General features: G+C 36.5%; 3 protein-coding genes across 3 annotated transcripts; 2 read left to right on the plus strand and 1 right to left on the minus strand.

Annotated features, from left to right (window-relative positions):
• Positions 1 to 14,501: 14,501 nt before the first annotated feature.
• Positions 14,502 to 16,014, minus strand: Aspvir_003596 (uncharacterized protein; the record flags this gene model as incomplete). Its single annotated transcript, XM_043275177.1, has 3 exons — positions 14,502 to 15,354; positions 15,423 to 15,500; positions 15,557 to 16,014. The coding sequence occupies 3 exons, from the start codon at positions 16,012 to 16,014 to the stop codon at positions 14,502 to 14,504; spliced, it is 1,389 nt and encodes a 462-aa protein (XP_043131112.1).
• A 1,174-nt stretch (positions 16,015 to 17,188) lies between these two features.
• On the plus strand, positions 17,189 to 21,489 carry Aspvir_003597 (uncharacterized protein; the record flags this gene model as incomplete). Its single annotated transcript, XM_043275178.1, has 7 exons — positions 17,189 to 18,516; positions 18,573 to 18,907; positions 18,973 to 19,159; positions 19,218 to 19,456; positions 19,505 to 19,753; positions 19,807 to 20,983; positions 21,084 to 21,489. The coding sequence occupies 7 exons, from the start codon at positions 17,189 to 17,191 to the stop codon at positions 21,487 to 21,489; spliced, it is 3,921 nt and encodes a 1,306-aa protein (XP_043131113.1).
• Positions 21,490 to 22,727: 1,238 nt separating this feature from the next.
• On the plus strand, positions 22,728 to 24,519 carry Aspvir_003598 (FAD-binding oxidoreductase; the record flags this gene model as incomplete). The annotated part of the gene is made up of 6 exons (XM_043275179.1): positions 22,728 to 22,901; positions 22,977 to 23,193; positions 23,267 to 23,649; positions 23,725 to 24,086; positions 24,187 to 24,297; positions 24,381 to 24,519. The coding sequence occupies 6 exons, from the start codon at positions 22,728 to 22,730 to the stop codon at positions 24,517 to 24,519; spliced, it is 1,386 nt and encodes a 461-aa protein (XP_043131114.1).
• Positions 24,520 to 26,022: the final 1,503 nt, after the last annotated feature.

The following is a 26,022-nucleotide window of genomic DNA, read 5'->3' on the forward strand; positions in this document are numbered from 1 at the left end:
AGGCATAGATAAGGGATACACCTAAACTAAATACTATATAGAAAGTTATAAAGATAGCCCTATTAATTAGTCCTCCTTATAATATATTATTTTTCTCCTATAAATCTTACTTAATAGATTAAGTAAAGTAGATAAGTTAAACTAGGTATAGCTAGCTATAAGTCTATAACTACCTAAGTCCTACAGAGTAAGCTGCGTAGTATACTAAGTAATAAATATTTAACTAAACTACTCTAATTATTAATTAGATGCTGAGTGGCCTACTTAGATATAGTCTATATAGACTATATAGCTAGTAGATACTATCTATCTATCACCTAAGTGACCTGAGGCCGCCGTAGGGCATAAGTTAGTAAGAAAGGTATTAATTATTACTAGGGGGGCAGGGCCCCCCAGACCCTTCCTTTTATTATATTATTATATTAGGACTCTAGGATACTATGAAATGATAATTATAATCTAGGGGGTGCAGCCCCCCAGGCCCCTAATATATATAGGAGCTTAGATAGGTAGCATATAACATGAAGTTTAGTAGACTAATTAGAAGTCTAGGAAGCCCTTTTCTTTAACTAATCAGCTTAAGTACTAAGATAGATAGCTAGAAGGGGATGTAAATTATATAATAAGATATACTTTATTTTACTCTATAACAAGTCAGATAAGTTAAATCAGATGGGTTAGATAAGTTAAATACATTAAGAAAGTTAATTTAATTCAATCTCTTTATTTAGTTTATCTATTATCTAGTTAGCCTATTATCTAGATTACCTAGTTTATCTAGTTCATGCAGTTCATCTATTTAATCACTTCATCCAGTTAATTACTTAGTATAGTTAGTGTAGTTAATCACTAGTTTATCTACTTTATGCAGTTAGTCTAGTTGCCCTATTATCTAGTTCATCTAGTTTGTCTAGTTTATCCAGTTCATCTAGTTCATCTAGTTCATCCAGTTTATCTAGTTCATCCAGTTTGTCCAGTTCATCTAGTTCATCTAGTTCATCTAGTTTGTCTAGTTTATTTAGTTTATTTAGTTTATTCAGTTTGCCGCACCTGGATAATTAGCTATCTTTATTTAATTAAAGTACAGCCCTATATAAATATGTTATGTTACTTCTTAGTATATATAAGATTTTAACTTCTCTATATACTTATACTACTAATAATATGCAAGGCTATAGTATAATAGAGAAATAACTAGAAAATTAGAAAATAGTTCTTTCCCTACCTAATATCTTCTATACCGCGGTATTATCTATAAGGCTTAGTAACTACTATTACCTACTATAATAGAGATAAAATTAACCTATCTAAATACTCCTACCCTAATACCACCCATATCTGCCTAATAAGACTATTAAACTAATTCTTTACCTTAATAAGCAATCCTTAATACTTCCCTATATCTAGAGCTAGATAATAGATTATATCCTTAAGCTTAGCCTGGCTGTGTTAAGCTAGGTAAGAGGAGGTGATAGAACTATTAATAAAAGAAATATTTATTCTTATTATATAGGCCTGTATACTTTATGCATAAAGCCTCTTTTACACCTTGGAATACTATTAGTAATTAAAGCAGACTTAAAATAAATAAAGACTAGCTATAGCCACTCTCTACATATAATTTTAGCTTTATTTAGAATATACTATAAAGCCTATTTAGTAGACCTTTATTAACTCTTAAATTTAATAATAAATACCCTCTTTCAGCCTTCTATCTCCTAATTAAAACCAAAGATATCTCTACAAAGGGTTGTATAGGACTTAACATAACTCTAGATAATATATATTTATATTACTAAACTTATAGTTTCACCTCTACTAAAAAACTAAGAGCCTTAACTAATATAATAGCTCTTCTAATATTGCCTGCAGAAATCTACTTTATAATACTAGATAACCTTATTTATACTTAGGAACTAATAACACACTAGAATCTCTGTACTATTCAGAATTATGTACTCTTAAGCAGATAATATAATGCTATTATTAGGGGGTTTTTACATTTATAATAATACTAGCAGTACTTCTAGAATATACTAAACTAATTTTAAATATAGGATGACCCTACTAACACTAAATAATATGCATAAACACCTTCTGGGTCTCTAGTAAATGTGCTAGAAACTGATATTCTTACTAGAGCTATCTAGAGTAATTATATCCTATGCTATTATCTCCTTTATAATAAGATTAACTTCCTAATTAATCACTATAATAATTTTAGATAGTCCTTCCTGGGGCTAGCCCTGAAGCTTAGCCACTATAAGATAGTATGGGAGATTACTTACTATCTTAATAACCCTAGATATATTACTAGCAGGTTAAATGTTAAATAGGTAAGCAGTACTAGGGTTATTATACTTACTCTTTAAACTAGTAATAAAATAATCTTTAACCCTATTTATAATTAGATCCCTATATAACTTATATGTGATATGCTCTTATAATATATAATGCTAAGTAAGTAAGTTAAGCTTTACTAGAATTTAACCCTAGATATTACAGACTAACTCCTTTAAGATAGGTATAATATTACTAATAGAGTTAATAGCACTACTAATAATACCTTATAGTACTAGGGGCTTAAAAATCTATGTAGTATTCTATTTATGTAGTTTCTTTAGTATAATTAGACTAGCTAGATTAATAAAAACTAGGTAAACTCTAATAGTAAAATACCTCTTATAAAAGCTATATACTCTAACTACCTAGATATAGTAAGATGGCTAACTAATATTAGTATTAATATTAAATATATTAGTATCTATAGGACTACTATAGTGCACCTAGCTATAGAACTTTAAAATAATAAGAGTATTAAGTTATTAGAGATACTCCTCCCTTATACTAATCTTAACTCTAGTAATAGGAAGGAAGTAGGTATAATACTCTATGCCTTAGTAGATAGGGTGTAAAGTATAGAAGAGTAACTATTAAATAATATAAACCTTAACTCTAGTAGGTACTAGTGGTTCTATTATTAGTACTACTACTAGGTTTAAAAGAAGTATATAGAGATTAAAAAATATAGTATAGACCAGACTCTGACTAATTAAGCAGGCCTCCCAGCAGGTTAGTATATATAGAGGTCTAGCTTAAGGGATCTAGTAACCTATATTAACTAGGAGCTATATAATCTATACCTCTGCTAGTAATTATAAGCCTCTCTATACTGGTTTATAAGAGGCATGGATAAGGGATATAGCTGAACTAAATACTATATAGGAAGTTATAAAGATAGCCCTATTAACTAGTCCTCCTTATAATACATCATTTTCTCTTGTAAATCTCACTTAATAAATTGAGCAAAGTGGATCAGTTAAATTAGATAGGTTGGATAGGTTAAATATATTAAGAAAGTTAATTTAATTTAATTACTTTATTTAGTTTATCCATTGTCTGGTTAGCCTATTGTCTAGATTATCTAGTTAGTGCAGTTGGTGCAGTTAGTATAATTAGTATAGTTAGTTAAGTTAGTTAAGTTAGTCTATTTAATTACTTTATCCACTTTATCTATTTAATTACTTTATCTAGTTTATCTACTCTGTCTAGTTCATCCAGTCATCTAGTCATCTAGTCTAACCAGTCTAATTACTTTATTAAGTTCATTTAGGTGGTTTAAGCAGCCTTAATAACTACTATCTTTACTTACTATAGCAGGGTTAAAATTACCTATTATAATTCTCCTGCCCTAACACCACCCATATATACATAATATAGTCATGAGAGTAATCTTATACCTCTCTAGGTAATGCTTAATATTTTAATATATTAGGTTCCAGTCTATTAGCCATCTCCTTAAGCTTATTCTAGTTATGTTTACTTAGATTAATATTAGGTGAGCCACAAGTACAGCAGCTAGTTAATACTTTACTTAACCTTTAAACTATTTCTTAATAATAGCAGTCTAATATAGATTACTCCACCACTAGTTATTAGATCCTAATGAAATATATACCACTCTTATCAGCCGATTTTTCTTAATTTTTTAATATATTTATTATTTAAATAGCTAAATTCTGTGGCCCTCAGGTAGTAATATAATAGAAATTCAAAAGCAGTTAGTCTTATAAAGCACGCTAACCACTTTTAAATTTCTGTTACATTTCTTTCACCCTGAATAACTCCACTAATTCTTAATACTTTTTAGTAATAGCACCAGCATTAGATTACCCTCTTTAAGCCCTATCAAATGGTATTACTTTCATTAAGATTAGCCATGGTTGTGGTGGGGACCCGAACCCATGACTCCCTATATAGAAGATAGCCCTATTAACTAGTCATCCTTATAATAAATTATTTTCTCTTGTAAATCTCACTTAATAAATCAAGCAAAGTGGATAAGTTGAATTAGATAGGTTAGATAGATTAAATATATTAAGAAAGTTAATTTAATTTAATTACTTTATTTAGTTTATCTATTAGCTGGATGGCCTATTGTCTAGATTATCTAGTTTATCTAGTTTATCTAGTTTATATAGTTTATCTATTTAATCACTTCATCTAGGCAATTAATTAGTGCAGTTAGTATAGTTAATTAAGTTAGTTAAGTTAGTCTATTTAATCCCTTTATCCTGTTTATCTAGTTCATCCACTTAACCTATTTAATCACTTTATCTAGTTTATGTAGTTTATCTAGTTAATTACTTTATCTAGTTTATCTAGTTATCTATTCATCTAGTCCAACCAGTCTAATTACTTTATTAAGTTAATTTAGGTGGTTCTAGCAGCCTTAATAACTACTATCTTTACTTACTATAGTATAGTTAAAATTACCTATTATAATTCTCCTACCCCAACACCGCCTACATATATATAATATAGTCATTAGAGTGATCTCTTACCTCTCTAGGTGATGCATAATATTTCTATATATCTGGTTCTAGCTAATTAGCTATCTTCTTAAGCTTATTCTAGTTATATTTACTTAGATTAAGATTAGGTAAGCTATGAGTGCAGCAGCTAGTTAATAATTTACTTAACCTTTAAACTATTTCTTAATAATAGTAATCTAACATGGATTACTCCACCACCTATTATTAGATCTAAATGAAATATATACCATTCTCATCAGCTGATTTTTCTCTATTTTTTAATATATTTATTATCTTTATATCTTTATTCTATAGCTCTTAACTAGAAATATAACAGAAATTCAAAAGCAGTTAGCATGCTTTAGGAGACTAACTACTTTTAAATTTCTATTATATTTCTTTTACCCTGAATAACTCTACTAAACCTCAATAGTTTTTAGTAATAAGACCATCATTAGATTACGCTCTTTAAGCTCTATTAAATGGTGTAGGTTTCATTAAGATTAGCCATGGTTTTGGTGGGGACCCGAACCCATGACTCCCTATATAGATTTAATCTTTACCTACTATATTTACTAGGGGTGCTATCCTAAGTATTTATAATCTTTTATATAGTAAATAGCTCTTTTCTTACTATATTTAATCTTTATCTACCCTATTTATAAGGGGTACTATCCTAAGTATCTATAACCTTTTATATAGTTTTTTTTATACTACCTTTAATATTTATTTATAATAATTATAATAGATACTATAAAAGATATTTATAGTCTTTTATATAATTTTTTCCCTACTATCTTCCTCTTATTACTTATAGTAGTATTATATAACTACTATATTTAATAAACTATTTCTTCTTTAGTACTATTTAGCCTCTAGGCTTTATAAAAAATAGATTTTAGAAAATTAGGTAGAGGATACCCCTATTAATTATTTAGTTTAATTCTCTCTATAGATAGGTTCTTTAGTTTTATTAATTTAATATATACTTATCTATCTCTTATAAGTAAATATAATTACTAGTAGCTTAGAGATAATATATACCCCTATACTCTACTTAGGTATTAGGGGTAGAAGGATAGAGAGAATAGAGAGAATTTAATTATAATAGTATTAAATTATAGAAATATATTTTTTAAGTCTACTTAATATATAGATAGGGTAGACCCTTAACTATATATCTTATATAAGGGTCTTAGTAAGGGTACTTATATATTTAATCTTATCTTCTTCCCCTAGAAGACTTCTATAAGAGATTCCTATCCTTATTATAAAGCTTAATATATAATAAGTAATAGAATTTATAGATATAGACCTTATTAATAGATATATATATATCTTTAATAGTGCTAGATGCAACTATAGGATAGTAGAAGGTAGGAGAGGAGATACTAAAATCTAGTAAAAGATTTTTAAATTATATTATTCTTTACCCTTTTAATTTAGGGAGTTCTCTATAGTATATATATATATTATATAATAATTAATATAATAGTAATATCACCCTATCTTTCTATTAACTATATATAGTATAGGTTATGATAGCTAGGATTAATCTATATATAAGATAATAGATAATATAAATTAAGAAAGTATAGATATTTTATAATAAGAATAATTTATAAAAATCTTTACCTCTATAGCCTCTATAGTAAAATTAAATTAGTTATAGTAATCTTAGTCTTATTAAATTAATTATCTAATCTTACTCTGCAGGAGTGAAAGTACAGGAGTAGTATTATTAAAAATAGATAAAGAAGGGAATAACTCTAAGAAAGAGAGAAAAAAAAATAAGATATATATATATTAATTTCTAAAAATAAAGTTAATATAGACTTTAGGAAGTAGATATAGACTCTAATATACCTAATTATAGATTTCTAAGAGTAGATATAGACTCTAACATACCTAACTATAGACTCCTAGGAGTAGATATAGACTCTAATATACTTAACTATAGACTCCTAGAAGTGGACATAGACTCTAACTATAGACTCCAGGAATTATAGTTACTAGACCTTATGGTTATCCCTAATTAGTATAGGAACCGTGGACTCCGCGCACGACACCATTACTAGGTTATGATAAATCTCACCACACACCACCCCCTAAACAGAGTATGAGTGTGTAAAGGCTTGGCTACAGCCTAGCTATTTAATTATACGGCCACCCCTTGTGTCCTAATTATTTTTAATCTTCTATTTTCATACCTTAAGCTGCTTTCAAATCATCACTGAATATATCTAGGATAGATAGTAAAGATAAATAGTATTCCCCTTATCTAATATTTAAGAAGATAAGGATTAGTTTTATTATAAACTAATCTACTACTCTCTATTATTCTTTTCTATTAATTATTATTACTAATTCTTACCTAGTTAATAGGTTATCTACCCTATAATATAGATCCTTATAATTTCTAATCCTTCTTTTCTTTAACTACCTAAGTATTAGTTATAATGCCTACTAAATTTTACTATAAAGCTATTACTTCTACCCCTTTACTAGTAGAATAATATAGTCCTATTAAAGAAATATCTTCTAATCTAAGTAACTCCTCTACTCCTACTAATTAACCTTAAGGGTTGAAGGGGGCTAAATTATAATAAATTCTATAATAAATTACTAAACTTAAATACCTTTAATAGATTTAAAGAGTTAATAAGTCTAAATAACTCTYYTACTAAAATAACAYCTTCTCTTTAATARAAGATAAGYAGGAAATTAAATTTAAGAATCTTCCTATCTTTACTATTAAATATTTACTCTAGAAAAGAGAAGAATAGCTCTAAGATATAGAATATATATTCTAAGGAGCCCTGAAGAAATATAGCCCTAATAAATTTAAAATTATTACTACTATTAYATAAATAGATTCCACCTRCAGGCAGTAATGGTATATTAAAATCTATAAAATATTAATAGAGAGATAATAAAATACTAAAAACTTATAGTAGTTCTTTAAGGACTAGACCTTAAGTCTAATCTAAGATACTAAAACTATTAAGGCTAATATTATTATTAAATTATATTAGGCTTATTAATACCTAGATAAGAATCCTAGAGAATTTTATTATTATCTAGATTCCCTAGAATAATATTTTCCTTAATAAGATAAGAAGTAATAAACTCTGGCCTTCTTTAGTAGCCTTATATTAGAGTTATATACTTATATTTAAGAATATCTAGAGAAGCTACTAGATACTTAAGATAAAATAATATCTATAACTTTAAAATATTATACCTTTCTACAGAAATAATAAAAATAGAAGAGGAAGGATATTAGAAAACCTTAAGATAGTAATCTATTAAAATACTTCTAAAGTAATTTTAAAAGGTTTAAGAAATCTAAATAAAACTAACTTAATAAGGATAGGAACCCCTTAAAATATTATAAATATAGTAGTAAAGAATATCTTACTAACTAATATATTATAAAGGATACTAAAGTCTAATTAATTATAGAAAATAATAAGAGATTAGAATAAAACCTATATCTCTAACCTCCTACCCAGAAGTAGGGACTACTAGTTATTTTTATATTCTAATATAACTACCTAATAGCCTTAAAATATACACTAATCTTAATAGCTATACTAAGGTTAATATTATTAGTATTACCTTTATAAAATTATAAAAGCTATAGTAAGCTAAATTTACTACCCCTATTATTAGGGTAGTTAATAACTTTATTACCCCTACTTATAGGGTTTAGAAGGTCCCTATTATTACCTATAATTCTAGGGGTAATAAATAAAGTTTTAAATAAGCTTATATAGCTATTAATTAAGACCTATAACCTAAAGAAAGTCTTATTCTTCTTTTAATAACTATATTATAGGACCTCTATATCTACTTATTACTATAGAAGTATTAATAATAGTTTAAGATATTAACCTTCTCCCTAACCACCCCTTAAAAGTTTAGGAAACTATATTATAACTATATAATAGTATTTATATTAGTTAAGCTACCTAAAGAGGTATAGCTTTCTAAGGAAGAGAAGAATTAGAAATATTATTCTCTTAAAAATATATCTCTAGAATTAGCTAGGTTTTATAATATATTTTTAATAGAGAAATTAAAGATTATACCCTCTTATTCCTCTTAAGATTATACTATTAAAATAAAACTTAATAAATTATTACTATTTAGTCCACTATATCCCTTATCCTAAGTAGAACTTTATAAATTAAAGGAGTATCTTAATAAGAATATAATATATAGAAGAATTTAACCTTCTAAAAGCCCTACTAGAGCCCCTATTCTTTTTATCCTAAAAAAGGATAGGGGGTTAAGACTATATATTAATTACTATAGACTTAATAAGATAATAGTAAAGAATTAGTACCTATTACCCCTTATATTAGAGATTCTTAACTAAATCTTAGGGGTGAAATACTTTAGTAAGATTAATATCTAAGATATATATTATTAAATCTATATTAAGGAAGGAGATAAATAGAAGATAGCCTTTTATACTTAATATAGCTACTATAAGTATATAGTTATGTCTTTTAGTCTTATAAATATGCTAGCCACCTTCTAGAATTATATTAATACTATCTTATATAATATTCTTAATATCTTTTATATTACCTATCTTAATAATATCTTAATTTTCTTTTAAATAAGAGAGAAATATACTAAATATATCTCTTAAGTCTTAGAAAGACTATAGAAGGTAAAGCTTTATACTAAACCCTCTAAATATATCTTCTACTAAAATTATATTAAATTCCTAGGATATATCATTTCAGCTAATAATATATCTATGGATATAAGCTAGGTAGAAACTATTATTATATAGGAGGAACCCTATAGTTACTATAATATCTAAGTCTTCTTAGGTTTCTATAATTTCTACTAATAATTTATTAAGAATTATTCCTTAATTGCTTTACCTTTAACTAATCTCCTGAGAGGAATAAAAGAAGGAAAGAAACTAGGATTAATAAAGTTTAATCTTATTAAAAAACTTATATTTTAAAGACTTATTATAGCCTTTTAAGTAGTACTACTATTATATTACTTTAATCTAGCTCTACTAATTCAGATAGAGATAGATGCCTTAAAGGATGGTATAGCTAGTATTCTCTCCTAACTAGATAAATAAGGGAGATAGCATCTAGTAGCCTTCTAATTAAGAAAGTTTATAGGAGCTGAACTTAATTAGGTAATACTAGATAAGGAATTATTTACTATTATTTATTCCTTTAAATATTAGTATTAATATACTAAAGGAGCTATGTATTAGATTAAGGTCCTTTCTAATTATATTAACCTATAAGGTTTTATAAAATAACTAAAGTTAAATAGTAGATAGGCCTATTAATTAATTTTATTAATACTATTTAATTTTATTATTAAATATTAAAAGGGAAAGGCCAACCCTACTAATATACTTATAAGATAATATAGTAATCAGACTATACTATAGTCTAATAATAATAATAATATTATACTAATTCATAAGTAAATAGTTACTATGCAGTTACTAAGGACTAAGGGTTAAGATAACTATAAACTAGAGCTAGATAATATATTATTAGAGCTCTGCTATTATAAAGACCACCTATAGTAAGAGGTAATTTACTAAGATAATCTATAGTAGTTAACTAATAATTATTTAATACTATAAGCCTTAGTTAAGTATRCTACTTAAAAGGAAAATATTTATAAATATAAAACTACTAAAGACCTTAAGGATTTAATTAAATAATTATAAACTAAAGATATTAAGGCTTAATACTAAATTGCTACTATTAGGTAGGATACTACAGAGTAAAAATATTAGAATATTAATTCTAAAGATCTTTTATAATTTAAAGGCAAGTTATTTATGCCTAATACTAAATAATTAAGGAACTAATTAATTAGTATTTACTATAATAAACCACTAGCTAGTTACTTTAGTAGAAACTATACTGAAGCCTTACTGAGATAAAAGTTTCACTGGATAAATCTATAAAATAATGTTAAAGTATATATTAAAGAATATCTAATATACTAAGGCACTGTAGCACTAAGGTATAGGCCTTATAGTAAGCTTAATTTATTACTATAACCATCCTATCTATTTAGTAAACTATTAATAGATTTTATAACTAGACTTCTAATAATACTATATAGGATTAATCTAGTTAATAATATTTTAGTTATAATTAATAGGTTCTTAAAATAGTCACTCCTCTTCCCTATCTTAATAATAATAACTATAGCAGAACTAGCAGAACTATTTTATTAAGAAGTTAAATTAAAATTTAGACCACCTAACAGCATCATTTCAGACTAAGGACTAGTCTTTACTAGTAAATTCTAGGTAAAATTATGCTATATTATAAAGATTAAATAAAGATTATTAACTATATTTTATGCCTAAACTAATAGCTAAATAGAATAGATAAACTAAGTCCTTAAAAGATATCTCTATTATTTTATTAATAAAGAATAAAATAACTAGGTAACTCTGCTAAGAGAAGCTAAGTTTACTATAAATAGAGTAATTAATATATTACTAAGTAAATCCCTATTTAAAATCTTACTAGGGTATAATCTAGACTTTTATATATATACTAAGGATAGTACTACAGGGAGAGAGATCCTAGCTATAATAGTATAAGTATAAAAACTTTTAGATCTTTAAGAAAGATTAAAGGAATAATAGTATAAAGCTAGTAAAATATAAGTAAAGTACTATAATAAATATTATAAGGAGTTAGTATTAGAAAAAGAATAACTAGTAGGACTATTAATAAAGAATCTTAAGTTAAAGATTTTAAGTAAGAAGCTAGCTCCTACTTTTATTAGATTTTTTTATATACTAGATACTATTAGGTTATAAGTATATTATCTTACTTTATCTATAAAATATAATTAAATTTATAATATCTTTTATATATTATACTTAGAACCATGGAATCAGGTAAAGTATAATTAATTACTACTAATACTAAAGCTTAAAGATAATAATAAATAGGAAGTTAAAGAGGTTAAGGATAGCTATATTATTAGAAATAAATAGTACTATTTAATTAAATAGAAAGACTAGCCTTTAGAATATAACTAATAGGTTTATACTAATAATATAACTAATATATAAGAAGTAATATAGAAATATAAGAAAAGAATTACTACTATTAACTAATATAAAGGCACTAGGAAGGCTTAGCTAAGGCTAAGTATAATAGATAAAGGTAGAATATAATACTAACTTAAATATCCTTAAGTACTAAAGGAAAAGACTAATTAATATTAGCTAAGTAAGTCTAGTTAGTAACTACTATTTTATTACTATAGAAATAGATGCTAATTACCTTAATCTCCTCTATAAAAAAGAGAAGAGAGGCAGCCTAAGCTATATACCTAGTATTACTAGATATAAGTTAAAGAGCTTTAGCTAAATAATATATAGCCTAATTATTAGTAGTAGCCCTAGTGTTTAAGTACTAAATATAAGCTATTTTAGTATAATAATCTTTAAGAAACTTATTATACTTATTACTCTATAAGAATATTAGTATTAAGATAGTACTATAGTAATAAATTAACCTAGAAACTTATATACTATTCCTTTTTCTTTTCTATAATATTATATAACTAATAGTAGTTCTGCTCTATATTCTTAAAGGCATTAATAAGCCTAAGAAGGGTGACTAAAAAGTCCTTAAAAAGACTTAGATCCTAGGTATACTAGGGATTAAAGAACCTAGTATACTATTTAATAATAATAGATAGGTTAAGGGCATTTCTAGCCATACTAGGTATAGCCTAGAAATAGTTATTAATACTAAAATAATATATAAATCTAATATAATATATAGGTTTATAGAGTAAATAGTAGGTATTATACTAGATATATTTTATAGAAGTACTATCTATAAGTTTATAATTAACTTTAAAAGAAAGGCCCCCTTAGGGGTTAAAGTTCTTTAATATAGTATAGAGGTAGTATATATACTAGTACTTTCTATAGATAATAGTATTAGCTATRATAAAACTTAAYAGTAAGGAATATAAAGAAGAAGTAAAATATARTAGAAATAAAARARAGATTATAAGATTTAAAAAAACTTAAATCTTAAGTATTAATAAATAAAGAAGAACTATAATAYTAAAGAAAATACTATAATATAAAAGAGAAGTATTAATATATAAARTTAAAAGAAGAGAAAATATAAATAAAAATATAATTAAAGATAAATATACTATAGTTATTATCTATAATAATATTATTTACTACCACACTATAGTACATAATAATAAAGAATATAATAAATTTTAAAATATATAAAGCTAATATAATAGAAGTATTATATCTACCCTATAATTAGTTATCTCTATTAATAATATTATATTATATTAACTATTATGATATTATTTACTCTTTAGGAAAATTTAAGGTTATATAACTCTAACTAAGGATAGTTATTATAACTAGATAGGGTATAATTATAAAGGCTTAGCTATAGCCTAGCTACTTAATTATATAGCTACCCCTTATATCCTAATTATTTTTAACCTCCTATTTTCATACCTTAAGCTACTTTTAAATCATTACTAAATGCATCTAGGATAGATAGTAAAGATAAATAGTATTCCCCTTATCTGATATTTAAGAAGACAAGGATTAGTTTTGTTATAAACTAATCTACTACTCTCTATCATTCTTTTCTATTAATTATTGTCACCAATTCTTACCTAGTCAACAGGTTATCTACCCTGCGACGTAGATCCTTACAGAGTGCATGACCATGGAGTATGGACTCCAGTCAATGCTTATCACATTTACAGCAAGGTTGCCAATCTCCAAGTTCCAGTGCGCAGCAGCAGATGCATACAGACTGCTGTCGTTGACCTCGCATATGACCGTCGCCAATCCTCATGACTCTGATGCTTTTTGCTCTGCATTACGCGCAGAGTAACGGACTTCTTCCTGGCGCTGCTCAGACACCATTGCTCACCAAGAACTGAGGGTTGAGTTATCGCCCGCAATCGCATGATGCAGGTACAGGCTAAAGTGAGTGTACCACTCGAGGAGTCACGGTATTCCACTAGTCCATTTCAGGGAAAGCATAGAAAGCAAGCTTCAGATGTTTCCCAAAAGAATTAGGGCAGAAAGAGACGGTGCACGAGCTATTTTTATTATGGTTCGCAGTGGGTCAAGCTACCTTACCCTAGCCTGTCGATCCCTGAGCGAAGACTAGTGTTCCTTTCATAGTCGGTAATCTGATCCGGCGGATTTACTGACAAAATCCAATCCGCATCCCAGCCCAGTTTCCCTTCGAAGGGTATCCTTGGGAGCCAGGCAACAGGTAGCATCACGGCTTTATTGATCTAAATACTCCATAAAATTCGCCTCAGATTATGGATAGTGACTTTCCAATAACTAATTACTTTGGTCAACGAAAGTGACAAATACAGACGTTCAATTTCCAAATGGTGAGCAAAAGCCATAGCAAGTTCTGGTCATCCTCTCGAACAGAATATCCATATTGGAAGCAATCTTGGTCTTCTTCAGAGGATTTACTCCATGATATTAAATTCTCAAGTCACAACACATATACGGTGATCATGACTTGGCAGTCGTGTCTGAGGAAAGATATGCGCTGCAATACGCATTCCGGTGGAGATGCCCCTGGCAGAGTACATGAAAATAACGAAACTGACCTACTTAAAAGTGATTGTTCACAATATTTCCCCAGGAGAGTTGCCATTGCAGTAGGCCCACAATCGACTCAAATTCTTCACCTTCGAGGGAACCCCGTTCGTCCTTGCGAACCCATCAACTTCCAAAATCCCAGAATTACCTTTTGGCCTCGATGCTTGCCCTTGGCTCTCCGTCCGCACTGATGCTGGACCGCTAGTTAGAATTCTCGCCTCAGGCTCCATGCTTCCTGATGTTGCATCAAGGCTCTGATCCAGCCCTTCCCTGACTTCTGTACCGCCACCTACACTGACATCCATCTCCATGAAATCGCCATCGGCCAAACCACGGACAAATCGTCCGGTTGGATCAAGCGGGAACATGTTATCAAGATAGTGCTGATTGAGTTGGTGCCCCCTTCCAGGCCGTTCAAAGACGCGGCCCATGAATCTGTTCTCCCGCGGGTCCTCGGTGACTTTGCGTGTGAAGTGCAGAACACCCCATCGGCTCACAAAGTCCTTGCTGTTCGCATAATGCTCAATATGGGCCACTGCACGCTTGCTCCGCGTTTGCCACTGAGCAGGGGCCAGCTTTGAGCCTGCACCGACACTGGGAATATGGACTCGATAGGGATTGTTGAAGTGGTTTGCGGCGTTCCCAAAGGTGTAGACTTCCAGCTGTTTGAGCAAATCATGAGGTACTTCATCATAGAGCCAATCGAGGATCATGCCACCTTCGATGGCGCCTTGAGAATGTAGGATGAGGACGACTTTCTTGATCCCCGGTGCGTATAGAGCCTTCTTGATAAGCATGTGACACTGCCGGACATTCGCGTTGCTGTAGAGTAAAGCGCGTTGTATCAGGCATTGGATGATATCGAAGATTATGCCGTTTCTGGTGCAGGTTAGGCTCAAGGCTCGGACGTTTCAAGTGTGATAACAGAAGGGAATGACGAGACATACGTTCTATTGTGCACCCCTACCACTGGACGGTGAAACGTTCGTGATAATCTATCGATATTGCTTTGTAGCCAGTGTTTCCTGTGAGGGCTTCTTAGCAAGTTACGTTGACTTTCGAAACAACAATTGAGACACACCCCACTGCTACACCGTTGAGGAAGATCCAGCTCTCATCATCGTGCCGTTTCCAAGCTGCAGAATGATCGTCCTCGGTTGACTTGAGACCGTCCTCGGGAATCTTGCCATTCAGAAGCGTGCACACGACCTTGTTCAACGCGAGGAATAGACCAATATAGAAGATGTAGGAGCCGAATGGAAAAGTGATCAGTAATGGCAGAGAAATCAGGAAGAACGATTGTGCAACGACAAGAATGGTATGCAAGACGATGTCATGGATATTGGCCAGGGACGGATAGAGCTCGTCCAGGCAATGGGATGGCCACGGCCACAGTGGAAGGAAAATATTGATCAGGTAGGGGCTCCAGCGCAAGAACAGCAGGATGTCGAAGCTGAAGAGCCTCCAGGGGGAGTCTGTATATGACAGAGGTGCCACTGTCTCCGTCTTAGTCTGGGAGCCGTAGAATGTCACTGCCATTATGCGAATCTGGCAGCCAGTGGATAGAAGATGCTACTTCTAATATCAACAACCAGGACAACTTGTCTTGAATGCCAGTTAACTCTATAATCATTATGCTTTATATAACAGGGTACTGGCTATGACCTTTAAACTTCTGTACACATCATGGCATGTCATGTCCTTTCATATCCGGACATTTATTACAGCTGCCCCTCTGAGGGAGATAAGGAGTCATATTAATTATGTATTCTCATGAATTCAGGGTTACCAAGGGTGCACCGTGCACAGAAGTCAAAGATGTAAGTGACTGGTCTCTTTCCATGGAATAATTACTGCTGGGTGATACCTTTGAATAATACTAAACAATGTTCTAATCCCAGCAATGGATTAGTTTTAATGCGCCTGTTTTGTTCTAGAACTTTACCTTATGGAAACACAGAATCCATGTGAATAATGTCTATTAATGCTTCTGCATACATTTAAGTTTTGAACTATATTTTAAGTTTATCTTGGCAGTGACATCTATCTACCTATTACTATTTGCGGCAATTTCACATGGCGAATCTCTGTAGTTCTAGATCTTTATCTCATAAGGTTAGGGGGGTCAGTCAGCTTATACTGTTGCAATTGGTAACAGTCCCGAGTTTTGGTCCATCAAGGCCGAGACCATCATGATATGGGTATTGAAAGGATGGGTTCTAGTGTTATCATGGCCCCACTTGTTATGACATATGGACCCAGTGAATAACTACACTTGTATAAGCTGCGGCTAAATGGACTTGTAAATAAAGTACTTATTTTCATGGCTAGATTTGATGTTACAGCTACAGTACCCGGCACTCAAATGTCTATGACCTCATGCGACCTGACACTGAACTTTTCGATCAGCTGATGGGCTCGTCCAAGTCTGGCTGTCAATCGAGAGGTAGACAATGAGAGCAAGACGTGGCTACTTTTAATGATAAACTATGACAGAAGGATGATGTCCAGCTTGTAATTGTTTGCAAATATTCGTTGCTAGTCAGGCCCGAGACGAAAATAACGGGAACTCAAGACTACCTAGTAATGATAGACCTATAAAGGACTCGAAGTCTAGAAGAAAGATCCCATAGCACTAGCAGGCTTTGGTGCCAATCCGTGTCGCACTGGAATAAATGCGAGTTGTTTGGAGAAAGGCATAAAACAGAGAATTATGGCCACCGATATCCTGCCTCCTCCTGTTGACGGCGTCAAGCCCTTCACCCCCACCAACGTATTGCCCTCTGCTTCACGTCCCCCAAAGCTCAAGGACTCCAAATGGACTACAGATGGAGACTCATCAAGCCCCTCCGTCACCACCAAGGGCCAAAGACCCCAAACCGATCAACCACCGCTGAAAGACCATAAATCCAACGTGCATGATACAACACATGCTCGCTACCCCCGTATTTCCCGCCCTGTTGAGCTCATGCGCACCGCCTATGATGTTGTCGTCATTGGCTCTGGATACGGCGGGGGAGTCGCGGCGAGTCGAATGGCGCGGGGTCGGCAGAGCGTGTGTTTGTTGGAGCGCGGCAAGGAGAAATGGCCTGGCGAGTATCCGGAGGAACTGCATGATGCCTTGAAGGAGCTGCATGTCAGCGGAGAATTCGCTCCCTGGAAGACCAAGGGCAAGTGGACCGAAGGAGGAGATCCGACAGGACTCTACCACCTGGTGGTTGGCGAGGGACAGAATGCCTTCGTCGGGAACGGTCTAGGCGGGACCAGTTTGCTGAATGCGAACGTCTTCTTGGAGGCCGATCAGCAGGTTCTGGACATGAACTGTTGGCCGGCGGAGCTGAAAGATGAGTCGGCTTGGAAAAAGTGTACGTTGTTCTTTTCTCCTACGGCAGGTAGAGACTGGGATGTTTCAAACGGTGTGCTCCTCACAGGAGATCGTTTCTGCTTGCAGGATATAGACACTGGGCTTGATCTAATATCTACAGACTATGGCCGGGCCAGAGGCGTTCTGGAACCTGCTTCATATCCTCCTGACTTCCCGGATCTGCCAAAGTTGGACCTACTCCAGAGACAGGCAGATCTTATGGGGTTGGGAGATAAATTCTATCGCGTGCCGCAGACCACTCGCTTCGTGGATGGACCCAATAGTACTGGAGTCGAAATGCATGCTTCCACTCTCACCGGCATGGACGCCACCGGCATCAATGACGGGAGCAAGTCGACTACTTTGGTGAATTATCTCAGTGACGCCTGGAACTGGGGAGCGGAAATGTTCTGCGAATGTGAAGTGCGGTACATCAAGGCGGCCCCAGACGGAGAAGGATATATCGTCTACTTTGCCTGGTATGGCGGCAAGCGGGGAGCGTTCAAGGAAAATATCTACGAGGACTTGATGTGGGTACACGCAAGAAAATGCGTCTTCCTTGGGGCCGGCAGCCTTGGCACCACCGAGATTCTTCTCCGTAGTAAACAGATGGGCCTGAAGATGAGTGACAGCATCGGCACGGGAATGAGTGGCAATGGAGATATCCTAGCATTTGGGTACGTGGGTTCGTTTCTTCTGTCCGGTGCTCCATCGCTAAAACTGAGAGATATAGCTACAACACGGACTACGATGTCAACTCTGTAGGGCGTCCATCCCCTTCGCCAGAGCGTCCCATTGGGCCATGTATCACCGGAGTGATCGATTGTCGGAACCAGCGTCATCCGCTGGATGGCTTCATTATCGAAGAAGGAACTGTGCCACAAGCGCTTGCTCCGTTTTTCGAAGCGATGCTTGAACAGTTGCCCGGACGGATTGCCCCCAAGGGACTTGGTGTTTTTGAAAAGGTAGAACACTTGTTGGCAAGGCAGGGCAGCAAGCTTCTGGGACCGTACTTCCGCAGCGGTAGCACCGAGAAGACTCAGGTATACCTAATCATGTCGCATGACAGTAAGTCTCCCGTTACATGCCCTTGAATTTCTCGATGCAGCCATCATTAAGTCTTGTGATCTTAGGCAACCAGGCGACTCTCACGCTTCAAGATGACAGACCGATTCTCAAATTCTTGGGCGTAGGCCGCTCCGAGCACGTCAAGTACCTCGATTCAGTCCTTGCGAAGGTGACGAATGCTGTGGGAGGAACGTATATGGGTAGTCCGTTCTGGTCCGCTCTGGGTCAGCAAGAAATAACTGTTCACGCAATGTATGTTCTGTCGGGACCCATGACATGCATTTTACCTATACCTGACATTCTCTTGCAGCGGCGGAGCCTGTATCAGTAGTGATGGAACAGGTTCCAACGGCGGGACAAACCATATGGGTGAAGTGTTACAAGGCGAGGGCACTGAGGTCCATGAAGGTTTGGTTGTCTGCGACGGCGCTCTCATTCCCACTGCTCTCGGAGCCAATCCCTTCGCCACAATCACAGCATTGGCCGAGAGGTCAGTCGAACTAGCTGCGAAAAAGAGAGGCATCGACATAGACTTCGATACGAGCAATGGTAAGCGAACTCGAGTACATTCGCCGGTGCGATATTTACTTGTATTAGGCATCTTAAACCTGTACGGCAAACCAAGATTCCCTCTGGTGGATGATGCAGGTGTTAAAACCACGGAAAAGCTCATCGATGTGGCCGAGGATGACCAGACCAGCGGAATCGGGTTTACGGAGGTAATGTCTGGCTTCATCCACATTGGAGATGATGTCCAAGACTTTGAGCTTGCCACCAAAATTGCTCGGAGCGGATGCGAGGCTGCCAGGTTCTTCCTCAGTGTGAAGTCCTGGGACACCGAAGATTGTAAATCTACCGCATCCTGAGTTTCTTCGCTGTTGCAAGCTAACATGAACAAGTGGTCTCGAGCAGCGCTCATTCCGCCATGCTGACCGGCTCCTTCTCCTGTGCTGGACTTAAGGGTCCCTTCATGGTGCATAGGGGCGATTTCCAGCTCTTCAACCAGGATTCAAGAGAACCAACTACTCGGAACTTGACTTATAACTTCGAGATGATATCCCCGTCTCGTGAGAAGCTCTATTTCAATGGTTATAAAGTCGTCAATCCTTCCGTTGCTTTTGATCCGATTGGCTTTTGGAAAGCCACATCCACTCTGTACGCCACCATCACCGTTCCAGACGGCCAGGTCATTGGACGCGGTACGCTTTATATCAAACCAGCAGATTTTGTCTCGGAACTTGCAACACTCGAACCCAGTGGCCGGAATCTATACGCAAAGGCCAGATCCGTTGCCAGCTTCCTGACCTACTTTACCAGAGAGGCCACCAAGATTTTCTTCGCGCCATTGACCTACCTGCAATGGCCCAGTCCCACATTTCATGGTTACAGCAACGCAACGGAGATATCTGAGACATTCACTGTAACCGCCTCAGATGGCGTCCATTCAACAATGCAAATGTGGAATCCGCTAGGCAGCGACGTATCCACCGCAAGGCTAACTATTCTGTTTGTTCCTGGCGCTGCAGTCGACTATCAAATATTCGGCCTTCCCACCATCGAAAAGAATGCCATCGATTATTTCCGCGAAGCGGGCTACCGGATCTACTGTGTCACGCATCGTGTCGGCAAGACCATGACGGCCATGAAAGGGAGTACCACGTTCGACGCGCGGCTTGACATCCTCGCTGCTTTGGCCAAAATCCGCGAGCAAGAAGCGCAGAGGAACGGGCATGCAGACAAGATCTACGTGATTGCTCACTGCGCTGGCTCGGTCGCGTTATCCATGGGCCTCCTGGATGGAAGCATTCCAGCTGGCTGGATCAAAGGCATTACCGCGTCAAACGTCTTCATGAATCCAATATTTGCCAACGTCAATCTGGCCAAAGCTTCGTTACCGATCCCAATGAACAACCTGTACAACAAGCTCGCAGGTTCATGGTTCAGCTGCACTAGCAGTCCCAGCGACTCGCTCATCCAACAGATTCTCAATCAGGTCTTACGCTTCTACCCTGTAGGAAGCAAAGCGGAGATCTGCAATTCAGTCGTCTGCCATAGAAGCAGTTTAGTTTTTGGCCGGTATGTCAGCTATACTCATCTGCGCTCACCCCTCAATACCAGCTCCCCAACTGATTATTACACCATGCTAACCATTGTTGCTTCCTTTCCTTTCCCGCAGCCTCTGGACGCACAAAAGCCTCAACGCCCCAACTCACGCACAGCTGGCGAACTTCCTAGGCGGCACATCCATGCGCTCCCTCGGTCATCTCATGTCCATGGGCCGTTCTGGCTATGTAACCACCAACCCACCCACATCGATCAACCTTGTGTCTCCATATAACATTGCACGCCTTGAAGGCATTCCCATTTTCTTCTTCTCCGGAGCTAATAATGCGGTGTACGCGCCTGAGAGCACAGATGTCTCATACACCATGCTTCGGGATGCACATGGTCCAGATGGCTATGAGAGAGTCGTCTTCGAGGGAAGAGGCCACCTAGATTGCTGGATGGGGGTCACCGCCCATATGGATGTGTACCCCAAGGTTAGAGAGCATGTGGATAAGGTTATGCTTGGTCGTTCGTGAGTGTATGCATGTTACCAGACACTGCCTTTTTTATTTGGTTGGATTGCGTTGTCTAAGTCTAGTGTTGTTCTGGAACTGTATGTTCCCACCTTTTAATACTAAAAGTTGAGCTTCCTGGCTTGTCATACTTCAATTCATTCTGCTTCTCATGGTTTATAAGCTATATAGTGTTACGGTCAAGAGCAAGATGAACTCAAACTGTACCATTCTTGGTTTGGTGTGTTGTTCGAATATGTTCCCCTACTAGTAAGCGCGTTGCTAACATGACTATTATATGGCCAGAGATGAGCGTCATGCAGATATCTAGATGCAGAGTCTTACTGTCTTCTCTGCCCTCTTTGCGTCCCTACTAGTAAATACTATAGGTTGATTAGGATCTACTAGGCAAGTTGTCCGTATAAATGGTTCGATATTGTTAAATTAAAAACACTTTCATAACAGGGCTTCTAGAACATGTTTCGATTAGTAGGATATGATTTTACATCTAACAACCTTTTAGCTTTAGAGAAACATTCTAGATTCTTTTAAAAATAGCTATAGATTAATGTTAAATGAATAATGATTCAAAGATTTCAATACTTTTTGAGTCTTGTAATTTTTCACCGCATAATTTACTGTATAAATATGCAACTCGCCTCGCAACGGTTACGGGCTGCTGGCACACACCAACTTCCGCTCTTCTTTGAATCAGCGCATATTTCATGTTGCGAAACCTGCAGCTGCGATAGGGTTGAACCGTTTCTTCAAAGGTGGTGGAGCCCGATGACATGTCAAAGTCAGCAGAAGTAAATGCCGGAAACAGACATTGTCTGTGGCCGAAAGCGGCAGCAAGTTCAAAACGATGGTTGAGGAAGGATCCACAAAGAGCTGTCAGGAGACTGCATGGTGCGCTCTGGACTCTAAATGCTGGTTTTGTAATTAGTATATTCATTCATAGAGCCTGGTTTGACATATTTATGATGTGAGATACAGGAGTAGAATGATCACCCTTATTGACAAAAGCGTCACAAGCATGTGAATCCTGAGCTTTTCTTAGATGGATTGAACATCACCCACTAATCTGGCAACTTACATGCTCTATACTACACTAGTCAGCTTCCCCTCCCTTTGCTCGGCTGGAAATCTCGACGAGTATTCGATCAATCTAGTGTGAAGGACTCAGTGTGCATATAATCAAGCCGTTGAAGACGACCGAGCGCAAGGCGCTTGTCAACACGTTTGCTTTCAAGTCAGTCAGCATGAATCTAAAGGATAAACTGAAGACATTGGACAAGGTTCTCAATGAAGGGGCATCAATTAACTTCCCTGGCGATCCCGAATTCTATCCAAATACCATTCGGTGGAGTGAGTATGCGGCACCCCGGCCAGGCGCAGTGATCAACGTAGCGACGGAAAGCGATGTCCAAAAGACAGTAGGTGGAATTTCTTTAGAACCTCTGATGATTTGACGAGGGGCCAGGTCTGATTTATCTGCTGACCATCGCCAGGTCCAATGGGCTATCCACAATGATGTTGAATTCCTCGCTCAAACTGGCGGTCATGGATGGACAACATCATGGAATCTCGGAGATTCTGGGATTTTGATCAATCTGAGAGGTTTAAACAACGTGGACGTAAACCTCAAAGAGGGATACGCCATAATTGAAGCCGGCGCTTTGGTTAGCGAAGCGATCAACGCGGCTTATGCCGCAAAAGCCCATATCGGTACGTCGATTTCTGCAAGCGATAGACGGGTTGATCGTACGCTACCCGACTAACGGACTGACCGAATGCACAGTTGTCGGCAACTGTAACTCCGTCGGCGCCTGTGCTGCGCTGCTTGGTGGCGGCTTCAGTCGAGTGCAAGCCAACTATAGTATGTCCATTGACAACGTGATATCACTCCGGCTCGTCACTGCCAAGGGGGATGTGATTACTGTCTCTTCCACCGAAAACGCCGAGCTTCTTTGGGGTTTGAAAGGAGCCGGACATAACTTCGGCATCGTGACGGCGGCGAAAGTCAACGCATTTCCGCAAATCAACGACGGCATACACTGGGAAAGCACCATGATCTTCCTCCCAGACCATATCGAAGAAGTCACTCAGACCATCAATGATCTTGACATGGGAGAAGGAATGGCAATCCATTACGCTTTCACCGGTCTGCCACCATTTGGATTCGTATGTGACCCCCTTTTTCGCTTGGCATTTGATTCAAGTCATGGACGTCCAACGCTAAGCCGTATGACTTTACAGCCGGCAGTCATGCTGGAACTGTGGTATGCCGGTACGCCTTCGGACGCGCAAAAGGCCTTTGCTCCCATCCTCAACCTGCGTCCTATCTACCAGCATAGCTCGCCAACGCCGTACAACGAGATAAACGCGCTTCTCGACCGCGGCGAATACAAAGGCGGCCAGAAGCCGACATGGTCCGTCGCTCTGGAGAAACTCGACCCTGCGGCAGCGCGGGAACTCTGGAAACACTATCTGGACTTTCGCCTCCATCATCCATCCGCCAAGGACTCGGTCGTCATGTTCGAATGCTACGCCTTTGGAAAGGTCCGCCAGGTGCCGGATGAGAGCACGGCTTTCCCATGGAGAGCTTTAAACTTTCACGTGTGAGTCTTCCAATTTACACGACCGTTCTTGGGACGTGCCTCCCCGTCCTCTGCCTCAATATGGTGAAATCAAGTCCTGACGATAACTTGCCGCCATCAGCTGCGGCTCTCTTTTGTACTCCGACCCCAAAATTGATGAAGCGGCCAACGTGTGGGGCCAGGAGTTCCGGCAGATCTTGCGAGAGGCGTCTGGTATGCGAGAGAATAAAGTGTACGTCCTGCACCGTTATGCTGCCACCGGCACCCTCTTAATTTATTCTTTCCATTCATCTGATCATCTCTTGTGTCCTCTAGATATGTCAACTACGCCACGGGCAATGAGCCCATCGAGGAAAAATATGGCTATGATGAAAACCGGCTGAAGAGACTGAGAGATCTTAAAACGCTGTGGGACCCTGATGGGAGGTTTAGTCACTATCATCCCATTCACTGACGAATATACTCTGTACTTGCCAATGTACCAGCTTCGGTTGTGGAGACTGCTCTTTGGAACAACGCTATACCTGGATCAATCAGGCCTGCAACTCGATGCCATGGGGTTGATTAGATAACCGTACAAGGATAACAGAGTCTCACCATCTTAGTGGTTTCTGGCTGCGCCTTCTAGATACCACTTAACAGGGATGGCGGAGAGCGTAAGCAGAGTGGGAATTGAGCGTTTCAGGATCGAGTGCAGGAAACAATTGGTGAATGTGCCCAGGGGAAGCTGTTTTGACGGTAGACTCTTAAGTGATGGTTGGAAATGACTAGAAGATGGACTTCCATGTAGTAGACTCTCCGCTACGCTGTTGCTGTGTCTAGTATATGTATCATGCTTGGCGGTCAAAATATAACTATGCACTTGCTCATTATGAGTCATCATGACTCGAAACGATTTATCGATCCATGCTTGAAGCAACAGAATGTCAATTAACTAAAGTAAATGCTTATAAAAGACTCCTGCTCGTATTCTCATTTCTCAGACACAAACCCTCGCAGGTCAATGATCCATTACAAACCCAATGGCGCAAAGCTCCAACCACGCAATCGTTTTCAGGGCAGCCGGGTTACTGGGCTGGTCCGCGGTGAATCAACTTCTCTCTGGCTACCCTACTTCCCGCTCATTCTCCTGAGTCACAGCCGTGCTTAATCAGTCTGTGCCAGAAGCTGAACTCTACTGGCTGTCTCTGGGTCCAGATAGACCGCAGCTACAGATTGTCTCGGGCATCGATCTCTTACAAGGAACAGGAGATGACCTGGCAAGGTAATTGAAGGATAAAGTTAATGGAGTAGAGCAGATAACCCATATCTTTTACTTTAGTATCTGCTATGCCATATTTGTGTCTTCATTATTTACTTGTTCCTGACTATCAACAGTGTTCACCTCCCTTAATAACAATCCTATCAAAGAGTGCACCTAAAACTGCGGCATAATGCAGAGACTTATGGATGCCCTTAATATAGTAGCACTAAACCTACAGACATTTATCTATTCCAGTGGCACTAGAGTAAGCACACTAGCACCATGTTCAGTACTTCTCTAATAACACTTTTCAGGGCTACAGTATCTATATACCAGGCAGCATATTCCAACCACCCCTTGTGGAATCCATGGCTGACAACCTTCCAGATGACTACGCCAGGACAGTGGCATACCCCTGGTTCCAAAAAGTCCTCTCAGAATCCAGCAAAGGACACAGTTAGACCTGGACTGAGGTCTGTCCTAACACTATTATTAGGTTTACCCTAAATAGCTCTACCTTTTCTCTGGCGCTCCACTGGGCCCAATATCTTTCCCTATATACTTACAATCATGGGATTAGACCGAATGAATCAGCCAGTCCAAACAGGGAGGTAGAAGTACCCTTCCCTGAAAATGAAGCAGGATATTGATTACTCTTGATGCTAGTCACTGAGAAGATTCTTAGTTGAATTACTATCCATGCAGCCCTCAACC

Source organism: Aspergillus viridinutans (genome assembly GCF_018404265.1).
Source record: "Aspergillus viridinutans IFM 47045 DNA, scaffold_16, whole genome shotgun sequence".
Classification (NCBI taxonomy): domain Eukaryota; kingdom Fungi; phylum Ascomycota; class Eurotiomycetes; order Eurotiales; family Aspergillaceae; genus Aspergillus; species Aspergillus viridinutans.